Raw genomic sequence first — 18,697 nt, 5'->3', positions numbered from 1 at the left:
AAGGCTAGATGATGGTTAACTGCTAGCAGAAAAGCAGTTTATGTCCACAATTCTACAAGTGCCAAAAATTCAGAATATGCCATTTTGTCATCTTTCCACATCCTTTTATATATATATATATATATATATATATATATATATTTTAAAAATAGCGATGTTCTATTACCTTATTTTTTGATGATTCATACAATTTTCTTGCTCATTCCTTTACACACAAATCCTGATTTGAGGATTTATGCAAATGTTGTCACCAGATCTCTACCACCTGGAGATTGGCGGTTCTTTTGTATTTGATTTTTCCATGTTATGAACAATCTGAATTACTATTTGGGATGTAGTATGCCTATGGTGATAGGAGGTGAGAGGTTATAGCATGATCTGGCTGGAATTAGTTGTTAGTGATGTACTGCTAGAAAATGCAGAAAGACATGCTAATAAGTGAAATATTAAACAATGTGCCCTGATTTTGGCAAATCACACTGGTGAAAAGGTATACAGACTACTGGAGAAAGATGTTTTGCACAATAGCTTGTTATTAAATCCAGATCTGTAATTCCAAATTTCCATCTGGATGGTCTTGAGGCACTGGTTGTGGAGACAGAGTTAAGAAACCCCTACTAAACTGAAAGACTAAACTATCTAATGAGGGGGGAAAGTGAAAGGAAAACCAAAATACTACCCGTATGGAGATGTTTGACAGAGAAGCTCCCTTGCTATTGCTGTTGCTCCTGTGATAGTAAGAAAGGAATTATGAGGAAATTCTGGTCTTCCCTGCTTGTTACATTGTGTTTACAGGGCATGGGTAAGGGGAGGTGGCTAGTGTTTCATCATTCCTAGGGATTTCTTGAAGGTTCTGCCTGTGGCTTGCACAGAGTCCTACATTTGTGGCCCAAATGAACAGCCAATGATAAAGGAACACCATGCAGATGATGTTGGGATATAGAGTAACTACATCTGTCCTGCAGAAGAGTAACCGTTTGACTAGGTGATGTCAGATTCAACACTTTTCTTACTTCATGGTAGGAATGACTGTCCCACACTCACCTGACGTACAGGATGGGAAATGCTGGGTACTGGCATAATTACATTTAGACAACAGAGGAGAAAGTATTCAGCTCAGAGGCTGCCATGTCCTGGGACTGGGAGCAGAGTTGACCTCTTCCCATTAGATAGTTGTGAATACTCCCAAGGAATACATATTATTTCTCTTTAATTATGATGAGAAAGGCAGGTATAAACGAAAATGTCAGACCCAGCTTCCATGCCTTCAAGGACAGCATGAGGCAAAAAAGCAGAGTGGGAGGAAGGCAAAGACAATCTGTAACTTAGTAGGAGAAAGTAGTCTCCCTAGTTGCTCAGAGCAGTGATCAAGCTGGACTCAGAAGGTTTTTATAGGCCTTGTATGTTGCTCACTCTGGCCTATTGCTGCCAGGAGGATTCCTTGCCTGGTCTACCTGCAGTTTTCTTCCTTTGATCAGTCAGATGGTGGAACGAAGGCTGAATCCTCAGGCGATTCCTCAAGTCACCAGCAATACCTGCTGTAGGTTTAAGTCCTTACAATTAGTTCCTCTCAACAACAATGAATTAGCAAGCCTATGACATTTACATTTTTATTATTTGAGATGATTGCTTGTTACAGTATACTGAGGGCTGTTTCACATCTCTGTAGGCAGTTATATTTTTTTGTAAACAGTGTCTAGTGTAGTAGTTAGCTTACAGAAAGAAAACTGTTTCCTGCCCCTTTGTCAGAGAACAGGGTTATTTTCAACCAGTTTATCTTGATGAGGTGTTCAGACCTCTTTCATGATGAGAGTGGTTACAGGTTTTTTTTGGCAATCTGACTCATTGATTTCTGGAATAATTGGGACATGTAATGGAGACACACAGAATTACATGGCAGAAACCTAAGTGACAGAAGCAATACTTTGGTATTATTTTTGATTATGCAAGAGTATCCAAAAAGGGTAAACATATTGGTTATGATCCAGCATTCTTTAGAAAAACAAAATGAAACAAAAAAATCCTTCCTTAACATTATGAAATTACAAACAAAATACAGTCATGTTATGCTGTGTCCGTTAACCATTTCAACTAGTTCTGTAGATCATCTTCCAAAACACCATGCCAAAGTTAAGACGTCACATTCATTATTAGCTTTACTCTCAAAAAACGCACACAACAACTTTTGTCATGTTTTCCATACTGACAGAGAAAAATATAACAAAGGAAGAGAGCAAAGACTATATTGACTAAAATCTTTTGTCTGCACGATTCACAAGAGAGAGAAAAACAGTTGTGTAAATTAAATGTTCTCCAGGGGTTGATGCAGATGCAACATAGGCTCCATGTTAATTGTGGTTAACAAACTGGGAACTGGGCTTAGGAATGCAGACCCTTTCTCCTGCAGACCCTTTCACCTTCACCACAATTAATCAGTTTGTTACCACCCGCATGAATTGTGGTTAAGGTAACCAGGCGTTCCAGTTTACCGTGGTCTGAAAGCAGTATGAAGAGTGCTCCACCTCCTGGGATATAGGGAACTCTGGTTAACCTTAACCATGGAAAGTGTTGGTGACTACCAACTGTTTAACCACAATTAAAGGGAAAGATTTTGCTCTAGGGAAGGGAGAGGCTGCAGGGCAAAACATGCATTCCTAAGCCTGACTCCAAATTTTATTAATTGTGGTTAACAGGGAACCAGTGCTATGCCTGCACTGTCCCACTGGTTGTGCAATGGATGGCAGAAACTAAAGCGTTTGAGCCGAGAGGACTAAAATCCACTGGGCGTGACTACAAACCAGGTCCCTTTGCTTTAGCTCATTTCAAAACATCCTGAGCAGATTTTGAGACATCAGTAAAATGTACATGAAGGAAAATAAGGTGTGTCAGGTGGGCACTCTGAGATCATGTCTCTACTACAGTATATCTGGTATCAAAGTTTTCCATTGTGCTAAAGGTAAGAACAGTTTAACCCTGATAAAAAACCTATTTTTCCACTAAGACAGAACAATATATTTCTACAGGTTTCCAATACTTCAAATGTTGAATCTCAACACTGATTTGAGTCACTCAATGCTCTTGGTTCCAAATCCCCATTAACTCAGGATCCGTTACTGCCAACAACATGGTAACACTTAACTCTAGAGCAAGTTCAGGAATTTTTGGAAAAATTGTTCCCATCATATAATTTGTGCTTCATGCTTTGATCAATTTGCCTTTTCTTAGCAACGACCACAGAATAGAAGTTTATAATGAAACAACAGAGTTTCCCCCCATCCCACCCCCTTTATGACAGTTCCAGTACTGAGCCATTGCCCTGAACACTTTAACAATGAACTCCACCAGGCACAAGTAATACATAGCTACCAAAATGGATTACTTGGAGAATGGCAAAAAACTTAAACAACTACTGGAACTGTCATGTGACCCAGTTTGATATGCCTTCATAGGGGGAGAGAGTCAATTATAGTATCACGAGAGAGAAATAACATTTTAGGAACTACTAAAAAGTAGGGGAAAGTTTCCCATTCTAGAAATTCCTGTTGCTTCAACCAGTTATTAGACAAAGAATGAGCCAAGGGGAAGGCCATTCTTTGGACATTTGCTCCCCTCCTGAGTCCATTACCTTCACCAAGAAATTGTTAACTATCAAACTTGTCCATAAATTTTGCCGCTGAGGGTGAAACCATCCAGTTAGCATATACACTATCATTTGCATATCTTGAAAACACAGACTTAGGGCCATCGCATCTTGTGAGCGGAACGGGGCTCTCCTCAGGCCAGTTCGGGTATGACATGCCTAAAAATGAAAACAGATAATTTTTTCTGCACTGAAGAACCAAAACTTCATGTGCAGACAGTAAGGCCCTTGGCAAAACTCCCTTCAAAAACTGCAAGCCAAATTACAACATATCCCCCGTAAAAAAACAAATAGAGAACTGTGTTTCAAAGGCACTGAAGCACAAGTTGCAGTGAAGGCCAAAAAATCATGACTAAATAAATAAATAAAGTGCTCTTCTGATATATCCCAGTGCAAGCTAATACATTTGTTTCTGATAAGTCTTTGGATCTCAGGGTGTTATATTTTAATGGGAATACAGCAGCAGATTGGTTATTGCAGTGGAGTATTCCTGTGGTATGTAAAGTGCTCAAAGCAGTAATAAGCCTACACAGTCCCCAATTCTGAAAAGTTTAAACACTTAGCATGCATGTTTTAATCCTAAAAATACTCATCCCATTGAAGTCAACAGGATTCATATACATGAGCATCTTTAAAAAAAACTGAGGCCCTGGAGCAGCTTCCAAAGGGGCCACTGAATTCCATGAACATCAGATTTAACTCTAGCTCTTCCTCCTCCTCTTCCTGAATCACCTAGTTCTTAGTTTAATTTGGGGAGAAACCCAGAACCACTCTCTGCAAGGACCCCATGAAGTTTAAGACACTCACAAATAAAGCAGAATTCAAGTGTCTTTGGGAACCCGAATATAATAGCTATAGTCTAGACGTTCACAGTTCACATGCAAAGAACTTATTGACCTCAGGAAGATTAGCCTGGCATTTAGCCATCTTATTTAATTATTTTAAGAGTCTAACTATGAATTAAAGAATTGGGGCTCAGAGATGAGGCTCCAAATCAGTACCTTGATACTGACAAATAAAAAGAATGGGCAAAGGGGAAAAGTTACGTAGCTTGAATTAAAGTAATTTAAAGCATTAATGGCATGTAAGCATTTAATTATGAGACAAAAATGTAGGAGTTTTGGCAAGAACCATCTTTACTGTCTATCTCACCACCACAATATTAAAGCACATTCCTTTTAAGACACTTGCGACAACATTTAAAACATGGCTTAGATGCTCACATTTTCATGAGAAACCAAAAGCATGTGAAAACAGCAGAGGTTGCTTTCATGTGGTCCTCACCAGTTCAGCTTCCAAAGAGCTACACAGCTGCATCTGCTCTGCCTTCCTTGCATTGTAAGCTGATTCTTCCAGCCTCCCCCTTCTCTACCCCCACCCTAAATTCCATTACTTAGTAAGCAGCCATGGCTGACTGGGAACTTAAAATATACAGACAACAGTTGAGATTCAGGAATCCATTAGAATAAAAACAAGAATGGACTCTTAACAGTGAAATGTGAGGAAAATTCCAAATCTTCAAGCAGTTAAAAAAAAAAAAAAAGGCTGTTACTTAAAATGAGAGATGCCAAATATAGCGGTGCACTTTTAAGTGCTCCCAACCCCACAGATACACAAAAAGTATAGTTTTAATTGGATATTCACTCGCATATTTTTAAAACTTCCCCTGAGAGTACTTCCCTGATCTAAGATTTTTTTTTCTTTATCATACAATATATATTTTAGTAATGTTGCACGTTTTCACATCCTTTAATTTTTTTTAAAACACAGCTGCAAAAGACAGCTAAAGTAAGAGCCTAATGCAGAGTTTGACAGTGACAAATGAAAGAGGGAGAAAAAAAGATTTGCCAAGCAAATTTTGATTGGTTTCATTCAGACAAATAATACTCTAAAGGTTATTACAGAGAGTGCGAGGACAGTGCAGAGGAAAATCACTTTGGGTGTGTGTGTGTTGCTAGAATCTAGTAAATGCATGTGAAATTCTACCATAAAGTTTGTTTTCAATCCATGTGGAAGGGAGGGTTCGAGGGAGGGGAGCATTATTACAATCCACGAGGGGTGTCTCCTCTTCTGAGAGTCCATCATCGTAAAGCAATGAGTCAGAAGGTGTGGAAGCTGCAAGGTCTAAATAGTCCTAGGCAGATAAAGAGAAAGATGGTTAACAATGCAGTTCTTTGGCTCTCATTTCTACTCGCATTTTTCATCCCTCAAACTGAACAACAAAACACTCAGTGTGGATGAGATCATCAACTTCTGCTTGCTGCAAGAGTAGTATCCTTGGAGACACATTTGTTTGGAGTAACACTAGACACACTTCCGTAGACATATGCTCAACTGCTAGTCCCCAGGAGTGGTGTTCTTTGCCAGCAAGTTAACATAGTGAATCTGGCAGGCAAACTTGGAAATTCCACCCCCCCACCCCCATCATCGTGCTTCTTCCAGGATAGTAGGAGGGTACTAAGATTATCCGCACAGCATGAAAGCCTCTCTGAGCAATCCTTTATTCGACACTGAAGGCAGAATTTATTTGACACATATGATTATCTGGTACATCAGTAAAGGCCCACTGGAATCAGGAAGATTCCCCCTAGACATGCTTTACTTTCAAGTGAAGCTTCAGAAATCATCACAGCTGGAAATGCTGGGCGAGGTGATGTTGTGAAATGATTATGTTATAATCTAATACCAATTCAAGTCGAGTGCTCGCACTTATATAGCTAAAAACACAGCATGCACACATAAGGGGAATCATAGAATAGTAGGGTTGGAAGGGTCCTACAAGGCCATCGAGTCCAACCCCCAGCAGGCTTGGGGGAACCCCAAGGTTTGCAGAACTACAAGACCTATTAAGAAAAAAACAGCCCAATGAGGACTCGGCGCCCATGGAATGCCGATTTGACTGTTGAGAGGGGGGAAATTGAAAAAGAGATAGGAGGGGGAATGGAGTCACTGGAAAAGGAGGACAGAAGAAATATGATATTAAAAGGGTAGAGAGAACCATCTTATCAACTGGAGGGGTAATTTTCTGGTTCACAGTGAGAAAACGGGGGTTGGGAGGAGGAATGGAACCGAGTGGCTGGAGCACTGAGCAGAAGCACTCCACGGTGCAACATTTTGTTGCAATGCTCCTTCCCTCTATTTCCAATGTTCAAGCTGCAAGTGCTGCTGGTTATGTAGTCAAAACAGCATTGCCCATACACAGAGGGTGGTATCCGTGGGTTTGACAAAACCACAAGATTTGTATAAGTACAAGAAATCTTCAGAAAAAAACTAAAGGGTGTGTGTGACAGAAAACACAGGGGTGGGTGGGGTGGAGCAGCTGGAATCCTGAGCAAGGAGCATTCCACACTGCAACATTTTGTTGCAGATCTTATTTATAGAATGCTACTAGTTATTCCTTAGACTAGGCCTCAGTGGATGCATTTTGCTAAAGTGGTATGCTAAGTTTTCTTTCTGGGAGTTTCTGGAGATGTCAGGGAAGGATTGTTCCCTTCATGCCCTGCTTGTAAGCTTCCCAGAGGCACCCAACTAGCTATGTTGGAACTGAAGTGCTTGACTAGACAGATGTTTGGTCTGATCCAGCAACGATGATCTTATCAGAAACCGGGTGCTTCCAGACAACCCTGCCTCATTCACAGAATTTTACAGGAGGTCCAGATGTCCAATGGGAACCCTCCAAAGCTTTCTCACCACTTTTTCCTTACCAGAGAAAATCCACTGAGGAGGAGGAAATGAAATAGCTGCACAATAGCACTAGGAGCCTTCCATCTGGAAGAATCCACCATCTACCTGATTTACCATATTTTGGGGATAAGAAGGCATTTCCTCCCACTGAGAAAAAATAAATTACTTGTGAATGACCCAAGAGTGGAATTTCTTGCACTGTGAAGCTTAGCTTTTTTAATCATTTGGACTTTTAAAAATTCAGTTATTCCTTGTCTAGGCATCCAGTCATCTGTTCATAGCACACCATAGGCCTTTATAGAGGAACACCTAGTGAATGTGTATTTGTAACTAAACTGCTGTGGGAGATCAAGCGTGTTTCTCTCATTAGCATATTAACTGCAGGGGAACCACATTTACCCAGTAATCAGATGGCCATTTATTATTGCAGCGTGTGAGGAACCAGACTCCTATTGGCCCTGATAGCTAAAGTTTGGTCAGCTAGACATTCTACCTCTATTTTAAAAAGCTCAAACTCCCATTTTTGAGAGTCAGCAGTCTGTTTTATGGCTATCTGCGTGTGTCATACACAACAAGGGGCCTGTCACATGTTTTTCCCTGACCAGGCCATTCCAGGAAATGTTTATATATTGCATGTCTATCTGCCTTCATGTTTTCTCCATGTAAGCAAGTACTTATTTGTATAAGTTTTCTTGACTGAATGTTCTCAAGCCCTCCCTCTCAGCATCTTGTACAGTATTGACTCGTCTACTCTATAAGGGGAGGGGAAAGATAGCAACCCTTTGACAATCCTGGAAGGTTCAGATTTTTTAAAAAGTGGTCCTGAGTGTCTCTCGCATTTGGTGCCATTGTTGGATGCTTGGGTGAAACACAAGTGGGTCTACCTAAACCTGTTCAAAATGGGTGCGGGTGACCTAGCAAGCATGTGGTCAATTTGGGATGATTTCGAATGACTTAAAAAGGACTCTTAGGCAGCAATCCTATACCCACTTACCTGGGAAAAAGCCTCATTTAAATTAATCAGACTTACGTCTGTATAGACTTGCAATGTTAGAAAACCAGATGACTAAGCTTGTCTGTACTTAGCCCTTTATACCATCACCTCTGACAAAGAAAGTTTGCTTTTCACCAGACTTAAGAGTTGCCTCCTTTTCTTTTATCCTTGAATACCAAGTAATTCTGATTCCCTATGAATAAAGTGTTTAATGGAACTGTATATTTTATGAATGCTGTAAGCTGCTTTGGGGATTCCAGTCAAAACCCAGAATACAAATCTAAGAAATTATTTAATAAATAAATCGCAATCTGGTTTATTGCATTAATCTGCCTCTAGAATTTGGCACTCTAGCCTATACGTACTTAAAAGCTATGCTGTTTTAAATTTACTGAGAAACAGATATTTCAGTTTTATATGATTAAGTGCACAATCCTATGCATGTTTAGACAGAAAAAAGTCCTGTAACTCCCAGCATGCACCAGCCAGCATGCTAGGAATTGTAGGACTTTCCTGTCTCTAAACATGCATAGGATTGCGCCCTAGATGAATAAACTTGAGACATTCCCAAATGCCTAGAGGGCTAAAGGAAAACACTTTGGGGTGATGGTAAGCAATAAGTACCATGAGTGTGTGTGTGTGTGTGTTTTTATTTGAGGGTACAAGTTGAGGAAGTTAGTAAAACTCCCACACAGGTTGTGCACAAGCAAATGCAGTTTTCCAATTCTCCTCCATCTACTCTTCAATGAGGAAGGGATGTGGGGCAGAGGAAGAATGGGCTCTCTTTCTCCTTGGCCAAATTCCAAGCCTCTAATACAGCAGCTATGGCTTGAAACCTGTTGCTCCTGGCAGCTGCTCTGTTTTTCCCTGGGCTATCAATGATCCAAAGCCTGCCCATATCAACTTCTGATAGGGGACAGGGATCACAGAGGCTTGAAAAGAACTGAAGCTGATTGTGAGCAGCAGCTGCCAGGAGAAACAGCTTTTGAAGGCACAGAATTATTTTGAGGGGCCGCAGGAGAGGTCCTGAATGCAGCCCCAAAACTTAACAGGTTGTGCAAGTGAAACTATCCCTCTTAAAAAAAACAAATGCTCTGGAAAGTTTGGAAATCTGAACACTGGGGAGTAAACCTGTTAAAGATGCTTTGAGTATGAAGAATCCTTCCTCTTTACTGGAGTTAGATCTTTAAGCTACCCATTTCATTTCCTTCCTTCTTTCTAGGACTAGTCAAGAAAACTTTTTAAAAACACTACTTCCTTTATTAACAGCTTAGTCCTGTTTCACTTTCACACATTGAACAGTGCTGAACCTGGCTTTGTCACAGAGTATTCATTCAAGGAGGAGATGCATTCATTTTCAAACACCTGTTTGTTGCAGTCACATTTTACATTTTTATGTATACAGTGAAAGAACTTAAATTGTGTGAAAAGGCCCTTACGCCTGTTTGTTTTTATACTTTTGTCCCCTTTTACGTAAATAATACTACCAGTTCACTGTAATCAGACACCTCAAAAAAGCATTGTGTGGTATGCGCTGGTATTCCTTTTCAGGTGTTTTCTTAAACTAAGGGCTCCTTCACACTGGGCTTTTATCTTGCGATTGAGATTGACCCTTCACAGAACTTTGCGGGCTCTTTACATGAGGCAGTGATCATCCCAGGCATCTCCTGCACTAAATGCCCTTTGTTCTGTTTTTAAATAGATCGCAGATAATGAGCTACCAAATTACCCTGTTGTGTTCCACTTCAGTTTCCTCCACAAAGCAGCAAAAAGAGGAGCGAGATCAATGAAAGATAATGGAAGACTCAGCTACCGGGGAGAAGGAGGGGGGAATGGGAGGGGGGAATGGGTGGGGGGAAAGGAAGCACATGAAAAAGGGAGTCATTAATTTGATCCTGCATTTAAAACGGAAGCAGAAAGCCCTATTTTAAATGCAGGATTTTAGGCTGGTGTAGGGATGCCCTAAATATCCCCTCCTCTTTATTAGGTACATCTTCCTTTCTTCTGATCTCCCAAATACTCCTTTGGACTTCTTGCCCATGCTCATTCTTTTTCAAATATGGATGGTGGAAAATGGATACAGTGTCTTAAATAAAATCTTGCCAATTACTTGCACACAACAGCTTGAATAGGAAAATCTTCCCAGCTAGCTTTCATGAACTCAAAAGGCACTTACCCTACTCTTTACCATCATTTTCTCTAACTCTTTACTGATTTCAGCAAATGTTGGCCTCTTATCTGGCTCCTGTTTCCAGCAGCGAAGCATCAGATTGTACCTGCAAGAAAAAACACAAGATACACTGTGTATTAATCAGGGTCTGATTCTTCCTCTTCAGCTGAATGTTCTCTAATAAGGGGCATGATCTAGTAGGGTGGTCACTTTGGCATCTCCAAAAAAGAGGAAAGCCATCATAAAAAAGGACAAAAGACAACACAGATTGCATATGCTACTTTATACGCACATTTAGAAATAATTAATTTAAGTAGAAATACAATGCATCTCACCATAGTGGAGAAGACTATGACCAGGTAACCTGTATGTGTGCTCAGCCTGCTCTCCAGGCACTAAGTACTGATGGGAAACCTCAAGGCCCCTGCTCTTACTTCTTATGACTCTTTATCATTAAACTGAACTGGACAGGCCTTCAAACAGAGGACACCTTCAAACAGAGGACTGTCCTCTGTAAAGCAGGACACATGGCCACCCTCACTGGGCCTGCAGGTGAAGCACAGGCCACAGAGGCTTTTACAAGCACAATGGGCCCAGGGTTTAGCGGTGGCAACAGCAACATACATACACTAAATCCTTGGCCAGTCTAAATAGGCTGCTTTTTCTCAGATCATGTGGAGAATCCAGCAACAAAGAAGTGACATGAAGGGGATGGGAGAAGGTTCTACTGGGGAAGTGTTGTGTCAGAGGGGCAGCACAGGAACATCATGGGTCCTGCAACCACACACTAATTACTTGAGCTAGGAGAACCAGGGCAGCCCCTTTATGCTCCTTCCCAGTTCTTGGGACACAACCTCATAAATATAAGCAGCTTGGTAAAAGCTGAATCCTTTCCCACTTGCCTCAGTTAGAATACTTTCTCTGCCATGGGGGCCACTGTGCACCCCCCCCCTGCTCTTTCTGACCCCAGTGAATATGGGCTGAATTGTGTCCAAAGAATTTAACAATTTATGTGAACATTAGCTGCCCCTCCCCCCACAAAACACCCTCCCATCAGAATCCTGTTGTTATGTTTCCTTCAGTATTTCTCTGCTGTGCAAATAGTTAATTCATGTTTGCAAGTTGACATTCTGCAAGCTGCTGCCTTTTATCTCCAATGTTGGTTTTAATGTCTTAGTTTTCGTAAGTTGTTTTTTAATTTGTATTTTGTTATTATACTGTTGTTTTCACTATGCAGTCCTGGGAAAGGGGTGGTGGTGGTTGTTTTGGAAAGGTGGAACATAAATCTTTAGCATAAATAGATAAATACACAATTAAATAATTGTACTCTGATCTTCTGGTCTTCTGATCAAATTATATCCAAGGCAGTTCTGAATCCACATAGAAACACATGCCTGCATATATGTGGATCCGTTTGCAGAACTAAAGGCGCGTGGGAAACAGTTCTATCTTTGTAACCATTCATACAGTACAGCCACAAGCCTATACACAGGATTGAGGTTGTGGATTGTGATTGCTTGACACCAGGGGAGGCATTTCACCTCATGTGCAAGCTGTCTTAGTAGGTCCGTTCTGTCTGTCGGCAGTTAGGTGTGGGCCCAAGTGGAGTTGAGGAATGCCCTATAAACTGCTGTGTTCGAGAAAGGATTAGGCAGGACCTCTCCTTGTTGACCTGTAGGTCGAAGGATTCCAAAAATGACAGGGCTACAGTGACATTGGGCTTGAGATGGTGGGATGAGGGAGGTACAAAGAGCCAGTCATCTATATGTGGGAAGGTGATGATTCCTTGTAGTCTCAGGTATGCTGCCACTGCCACCATACATTTTGTAAAGATCCTCGGTGCTGTGGCCAGACTGAATGGGAGAACTTTGAACTCGAAGAGTTTGTTGTGCAGGGCAAACCTAAGAAAACGATGTAAGGCATGGTGAACAGAAATGTGAAGACCTAGTAAGGGAAGGATGGAGGAGAGGGTAGTCATTTGAAGCTTCCTCGGGAGGATGTAGCAACCGATGTCCTCCTGAAGGTCAAAAATAGGCTGAAGATTTCAGTCCTTCTTGGGGACTGAAGTATCTGGAGAAGAAACCAGTGAGCTTTTGAGTGGGAATTATTTTCTTCTAAAGTACACTTGCCTAAAAGCGTGGCAATTTCTTTTCTGAGAACTGGAGTAGGCCAAGTGGAACAGAAGACTCTTGTGGAAGGGGTGTCTCTGAACTTGATGGAGTAACCCCGTGCAATAATGGAAAGTTCCCACGTATCAGTGGTGATGGATTCCCAAGCAGCTAGGAAAGGCCCGAGTCTGTTTGGGCGTGAGAGGGTCAGTGATCAGGACCCTCTGTAATAGTCAGAGATTACATTTGGATTGATCAGGGTGTTTGTCCTGTGTAGATTGGCAGTGCTTGCCCTAGAAGGATCGCCTCGATTGAAAGGAAGTATACGAACCTGGTTTAGAGGGTCTGTTTGAAGCTGAATCAGGTTGGCATCGAACTGATCATTGGTGTTGCCAGTATGCACATGGATAATTTGTGGAGGTCAAAGAGGAATGGGATCCCATTCCCATCTTTCATGCTGATGTCTTCACCGTATAGACATGGTCCATCTGTGGACACACTGAAGAGGCCTTCTCGTTGAATGGAAGGTCCTCCATTCTTGATCTAGCTTCCTGGTGAAGCCCTGCTATACAAAGACAGGCATGGTGTCATAATGATATTGCAGCTGCCATAGCTTTGGAGCCACAGTCAGCAATATGGCAAGCTGTGTTGATCTGTTGGCTGGCAAGCCTATGAGCTTTGGTCTGAAAAATCATTGCCCGGTTTTTCACGTCTTCTGGGAGGTGATCAAAGAAGTTTGCCACTTTCTCCCACAGAAACTGCTGGTGGGCTGTCATGCAAGCCTTGTAGTTGGCTACTCAAAGCAAGAGCTGCAGCAGAGTAGATTCTATGCCCAACTGAGTCTAATTTTCTCCCCTCTGAGTCAACTGGAGCAGAGTGAGATTTTTGTTTAGAATTAGGATGCTTCCACAATTATGGAGTTATGAAGTGTTTAAAGAGGAAATAGCAGTCTTCTTCTTGAACCCTATATAGGCTTTCCTAGACATAGCAAAGACTGTAAAAGGTTTTGACCATGACTGCTTAATGACATGCAAGCGTACTGGTAGCATGGGAATAGTTACTGGGGAAGTTAAGTCTGATTATGACCTGTTAAAAAACAGGTCCATGACTGGGACTGGTGGAGCGTTTATCTCCAGTCTTAAGGATTTTGCTATTAACAATATCTGTTCTGGATATGGCCTGATGTCATCTGATGGAGAGAGGGGTATTGATTTTCCACAGGAGGATTTGGTGAGGAAGTTGAAGCCTTATCAATCTTCTCAAACTGGGGAGAGGTAACAAGCGGGGAACCGCAAGGCTCAGTCCTGGGCCCAGTGCTCTTCAACATTTTTATTAATGACTTGGATGAGGAGGTGCAGGGAATGCTTATCAAATTTGCAGTTGACACAAAATTGGGAGGGATAACTAATACCCTGGAAGACAGAAACAGAATTCAAAGTGATCTTGATAGGCTGGAGTGCCAGGCAGAAAACAACAGAATGAAAGGTAATAGGGATAAATGCCAAGTTCTGCACCTAGGAAAAAGAAACCAAATGCACAGTTACAAGATGGGGGATACTTGGCTCAACAATACTACAAGCAAGAAGGATCTTGGGATGGTTGCAGATCACAAATTGAATATGAGACAACAATGTGATGTGGGTGCAAGAAAGACAAATGCTACTTTGGGCTGCACTAATAGAAGTTTAGCTTCCAAATCATGTGAAGTACTTGTTCCCCTCTACTCAGCACTGGTTAGGCCTCATCTGGGGTACTGTGTCTAGTTCAGGGCACCACACTTTAAGAAGGATGCAGACAAATTGGAGAGGGTTCAGAGGAGGGCGACAAAGATGATCAGGGGACTGGAAACAAAGCCCTATGAGGAGCGACTGAAAGAACTGGGCATGTTTAGCCTTGAGAAGACCGAGGGGAGATATGATAGGGCTACTCAAGTACTTGAAAGGGTGTCACAGAGAGGAAAGACACAGAATAATGGGCTCAAGTTACAGGAAGCCAGATTCCGGCTGAACATCAGGAAAAACTTCCTGACTGTTAGAGCAATACAACAATGGAACCAATTACCTAGGGAGGTGGTGGGCTCTCCCACGCTAGAGGCATTGAAGACAAGGCTGGACAGCCATCTGTCATAGATGTTTTGAGCTGGGGTGTGTTTCCATGCTATTGGCTTCCCTTTGTTTGCAACTTTGTTGCGATGTTTCCCCAATCACATCTTCTCCTTTTCCTGTTTCCACAGCACTTAAAGACCCAGCTTATCATTGCTGTAGCCTGGGGCTTTGTGCTGTTTCCACTGAGCTCTAATTGAATTATTTTCTTGATGGCCGGGTGGAGTCTGAGTGGAGTCTGGGTTGGGTCTGATTAACTCATCAGTGTTCCTGCCTTCTCGGCTGTATTTTCAGGACAACAGAAGGAGAAACTAATGGAGGAGTACCGGATTTTTAAAAAGGAATCAGCTTTGCTGTGAAGAGAAGCTCCCCTCCTTTCTCCTTTCCCCTGAAAGTCCAGATGCACCTGCATTTCAGGAGCAAGCCTCACTGAGCACAATGGGAGTTACTTCTGAATAGATACACATATGCTTGTGCTGGGAAAGTGACGGGGGGAGAGAACACAAAGATGGAAACCAGCCCCCATTTTAACTCGCAGGACCTCACTGACCACAATGGGAGTTACTTCTGAGGAGACACTAATGGGTTTGTTGTGGGAAAGACAGCAGTAAACGCAAAGACAGAAACCAGCCCCCATTTTAACCTGCAGGATCTCTATAACGAAGCTATGAAGTACTTACTTCCTAAGGCAATGAATTGGAGCCTCGAGATCACACTTAATCGCACTTAAGAAACTGGGCTTTAAAATGTGCCATTTCAAATCTCTGCAAGTTCTGATGTGGGCATTCAAAGGCAAGCCTCATCGACCACAATGGGAGTTACTTCTGAGGAGACACTAATGGGTTTGTTGTGGGAAAGGGAATGAAACCAGCCCCCATTTTAATGCACAGGATCTCTATATGGAAGCTGTGAAGGAGTTATGTCCTAAGGCAATGGACCAGAGCCTCAAGATCACGCTTAATTGCATTTCAGGAATTGAGGGCTTTGATATGTGTCGCGTCAATTGAAGGGCTTCTCTGTTATTTCTGTTATTGAGAGGGCAAACCTCACTCAGCGCAATGGGAGAAAACACCCCTTGACTGAGGTAATGGGCTGTGTTCCGATGCTTATTTTCAATGATGTTTTAAAAGTTGGTCCCTTAGCATCCTGCTCCAAAACAGTGATGAAACTTCTGGAAAACAGGGAGGGAAAGGGTTGGGTCACTGAGGTCAGAGTGACACACCCACAAAGGCCGGTCTACACGCCCCATGGGCAGGACAATGATACCGAACCTAGTGCAGTTGTGGAAACAGGTCAGTAATGGAGCCGAAGTTTAGCTGGAAAAGTCAGACTATAAGCAGTCTCAGAAGAAGCGGTTTTTCTTCATTAAAATGTGTGGCTGGTGCTGAATCGCCAAGACGTCATGGAAACACAGAGACCTCACCATGCAGCCCGGTTGGAGTAAATTGCTGATGGAAACACAGCCTTGGATTCCTGCATTGAGCCGGGGGTTGGACTCGATGGTCTTATAGGCCCCTTCCAACCCTACTATTCTATGATTCTATGAGAGAAAGGAGAGAAGACTCTGCTCTGTGTCTGAGGAGGCGACAACAAAACAATTTTTGTACTACAATAGCCATAAGGTGGAGAGTATTTCAAATGCTGCTAATTGCTGTGGTGGACAAAAAGGAACTGAGAGGCAGGCTGGAGCCACACCCAGAGCATGCACAGAAGCGATGGCCAGAACTCCCACCTAAATGCTGTTCAGCTCTACAATGTTCCGAATGACTGTTCTGTGGAGGCACATAACCCATATATATGAGTCACAAACTATAAAGAAGAATGTGACTAGGGTAAAGCCCCCCCCCTTCCCTGAAAGGCCAGAATTGCCCACCCTGTCATGGGTGTGTGGAAACTGAGGGCATCTCATTGTTCCAAGGCAAAAGTTTGCAGAAAAGCTCAACCGCTGTTTTGGGTTGCCTACTGGGTGTATTATCCAGTTTCCTAAAATGCATCCATTGTGTTTCACCTAGCTTCAGTTCATATCCTTGACCTATTTATACGTCTGTTTTATGCCTGCGCTCATTGCTTCACAATTCATTATTGATTATGATGGCCAGGTGTGACATCTTTGTTTTTAAATGCTTTAAAGCTAGCCCACCCCCTTCCTTAAGCTGAGGACAAGTATTTCTTCCCAAATGACTAGTGCTCACACATGGCTAGCCACTAGCACTACTGCTGCTACAGGGTAAGACGTCCTATCTGGCAAAGACCTAAGACGGAGCAGCCGATCATAATACATCATGGCTATAATCGACTAATGGAATCTTTTGGATCAGCAGTGCCTGCAATTTGGCATTACTTACATTTCCTCACTGCAGTTTTCTGGCTTCTCCATTCTATAGCCTGTTTTTAAGAGGTTAAATAGTCTCTCAGGAGCAATACCTGGATAGGGGTTACCTCCCAGGGTGACTATCTCCCACAGCAGAACTCCAAAGGACCACCTGAGGAGAAAAGAAAACAACATTTACTAAAAGCATTAGGAGATAAAGGGTTTGCATCTCCATACTGCACATGCACTAGTGAAATTTCTAAAATTTGACAGAACTGTCTGTATACACTGATACAAAAGTAAACGGTTAAAAATAGATTTGAAAATGAAATTAGAATTTCAGGGCTCAAAAATCAAAGGCGAAGGAGCAGCAGTCAGATAAGATTACAAAATGTGGGTTCACACTGAAAAACCTGTGACTTTTATTGTAATTCTGCAGAGCTGCACATTGATATTGCAAATTGAACCTTTACAAAATATTTCTCTAATAAACCAGGATTAATAATCAGTCACAAGAGTACAATCCAGAGAAGGTTAGGCACAGCTATCCCCTGAAATCAGTGGCACTGAAGTGATTTAGCTATGTATTGCCCCAACGAGCTGTCTGGGATTTAAGGTGTGTCTAATGATTGCGGCCTACATGGCAGGGACTGATTCATCAATCTTTGGCTTTGCATTTGCAAGCTGTGTTTAACTCCTTGGGATTCCTCTGAAAACCACACTTGGAAACTTTTTGGCAACTGTAACCTTTTTCTCTGTTGCAGCATTCATTCTGCTTCACAATTATTGAAAAATTACTTCAGCAAGAAACTTGACTACAAAAAATAGTTGCATATAGGCAAACTGAACTGCTTGTTCCATTTGGTCATGCAATGGTTTTTGAAGTTCTTTTGCTGTCCTTAACAGACCATTATTAGTGTAGAATGAAAATGTCTGCAACTTCCTTCATGAGGCCTGGGTTCATTCATAAAACCTTTCATACTGTGTTAGAAGTCCATCTGTTCTCCCTTCATGCCATTTATTTGAGTTAATGTCTCCTCCACGCAGCGTTAGCATTCTCTCTATGATTATGCCAAACAGGGTTTGCAGTGATTTCGATTTCATTTCTAAGGACCTCCCTTGTTTATGTAAAAACATTTATATTTATTTATTGTATTTTATCCACCACATTTTATCCTCACAACTCTTTGAGCTAAGTTAAGCTCAGAGATAGTGACTAGCCCCAGTTCACCCAGTGAATGATATGGCACAGCAGTGATTTGAATCTAGGTCTCTTTAGCCAAGTCTGACACTCTCCCTATTGGCTCTCAGTTGTAATTTTCCTTAAAAAGGATGATGACGACATTAGCACTGCTCAGTTTTTAATACACATTCAGCTGTTTCTTGAATTTATAACTTGTAGGCACTATTCAACATAACATTTCCCTACACTTCCTACTGAAATGAATGGGACCTGTGGAAGAACACTGCAGTCCCTTATGTATGAAAACACATTTGATATTCCTTAGAGGGGGCATCCCCTTCATGGATCACTGCCTTGTTGTGGCGAAGGGGCTTGCGTAACTCAGTGAAGCCATAAGCTATGCCATGCAGGGCCACCCAAGATGGACAGGTCATGGCGGAGAGTTCTGACAAAATGTGGTCCACTGGAGAAGGAAATGGCAACCCACTCCAGGATTCCTGCCAAG

At 42.0% G+C, this 18,697-nt stretch overlaps 1 protein-coding gene across 2 annotated transcripts in view; it reads right to left on the bottom strand.

Annotated features, from left to right (window-relative positions):
- Positions 1-1,194: 1,194 nt before the first annotated feature.
- The window catches only part of RET (ret proto-oncogene), a 204,258-nt gene continuing 186,755 nt past the window's right edge, over positions 1,195-18,697 (bottom strand). Inside the window, exons 18-22 of one of the 2 annotated variants that reach the window (XM_084845255.1) lie at positions 17,044-17,181; positions 10,495-10,594; positions 5,627-5,774; positions 3,626-3,799; positions 1,195-1,538 (exon numbers count right to left, since the gene is read on the bottom strand). In XM_084845255.1, coding sequence (XP_084701381.1) covers positions 3,642-3,799; positions 5,627-5,774; positions 10,495-10,594; positions 17,044-17,181 — 544 coding nt within the window. In that variant the 3' untranslated portion in view covers positions 1,195-1,538; positions 3,626-3,641. Of the gene's footprint in view, positions 1,539-1,596; positions 3,800-5,626; positions 5,775-10,494; positions 10,595-17,043; positions 17,182-18,697 lie in introns of those variants that run through there. The other variant, XM_084845256.1, reaches the window with a different exon arrangement.

Source organism: Heloderma suspectum, chromosome 3 (assembly GCF_057233095.1).
Source record: "Heloderma suspectum isolate Gila_16-S chromosome 3, 16-S_ref, whole genome shotgun sequence".
Lineage (NCBI taxonomy): Eukaryota > Metazoa > Chordata > Lepidosauria > Squamata > Helodermatidae > Heloderma > Heloderma suspectum.
Note: the sequence above shows the minus strand (reverse complement) of the source record. Positions and strands in the feature narration are given on the sequence as shown.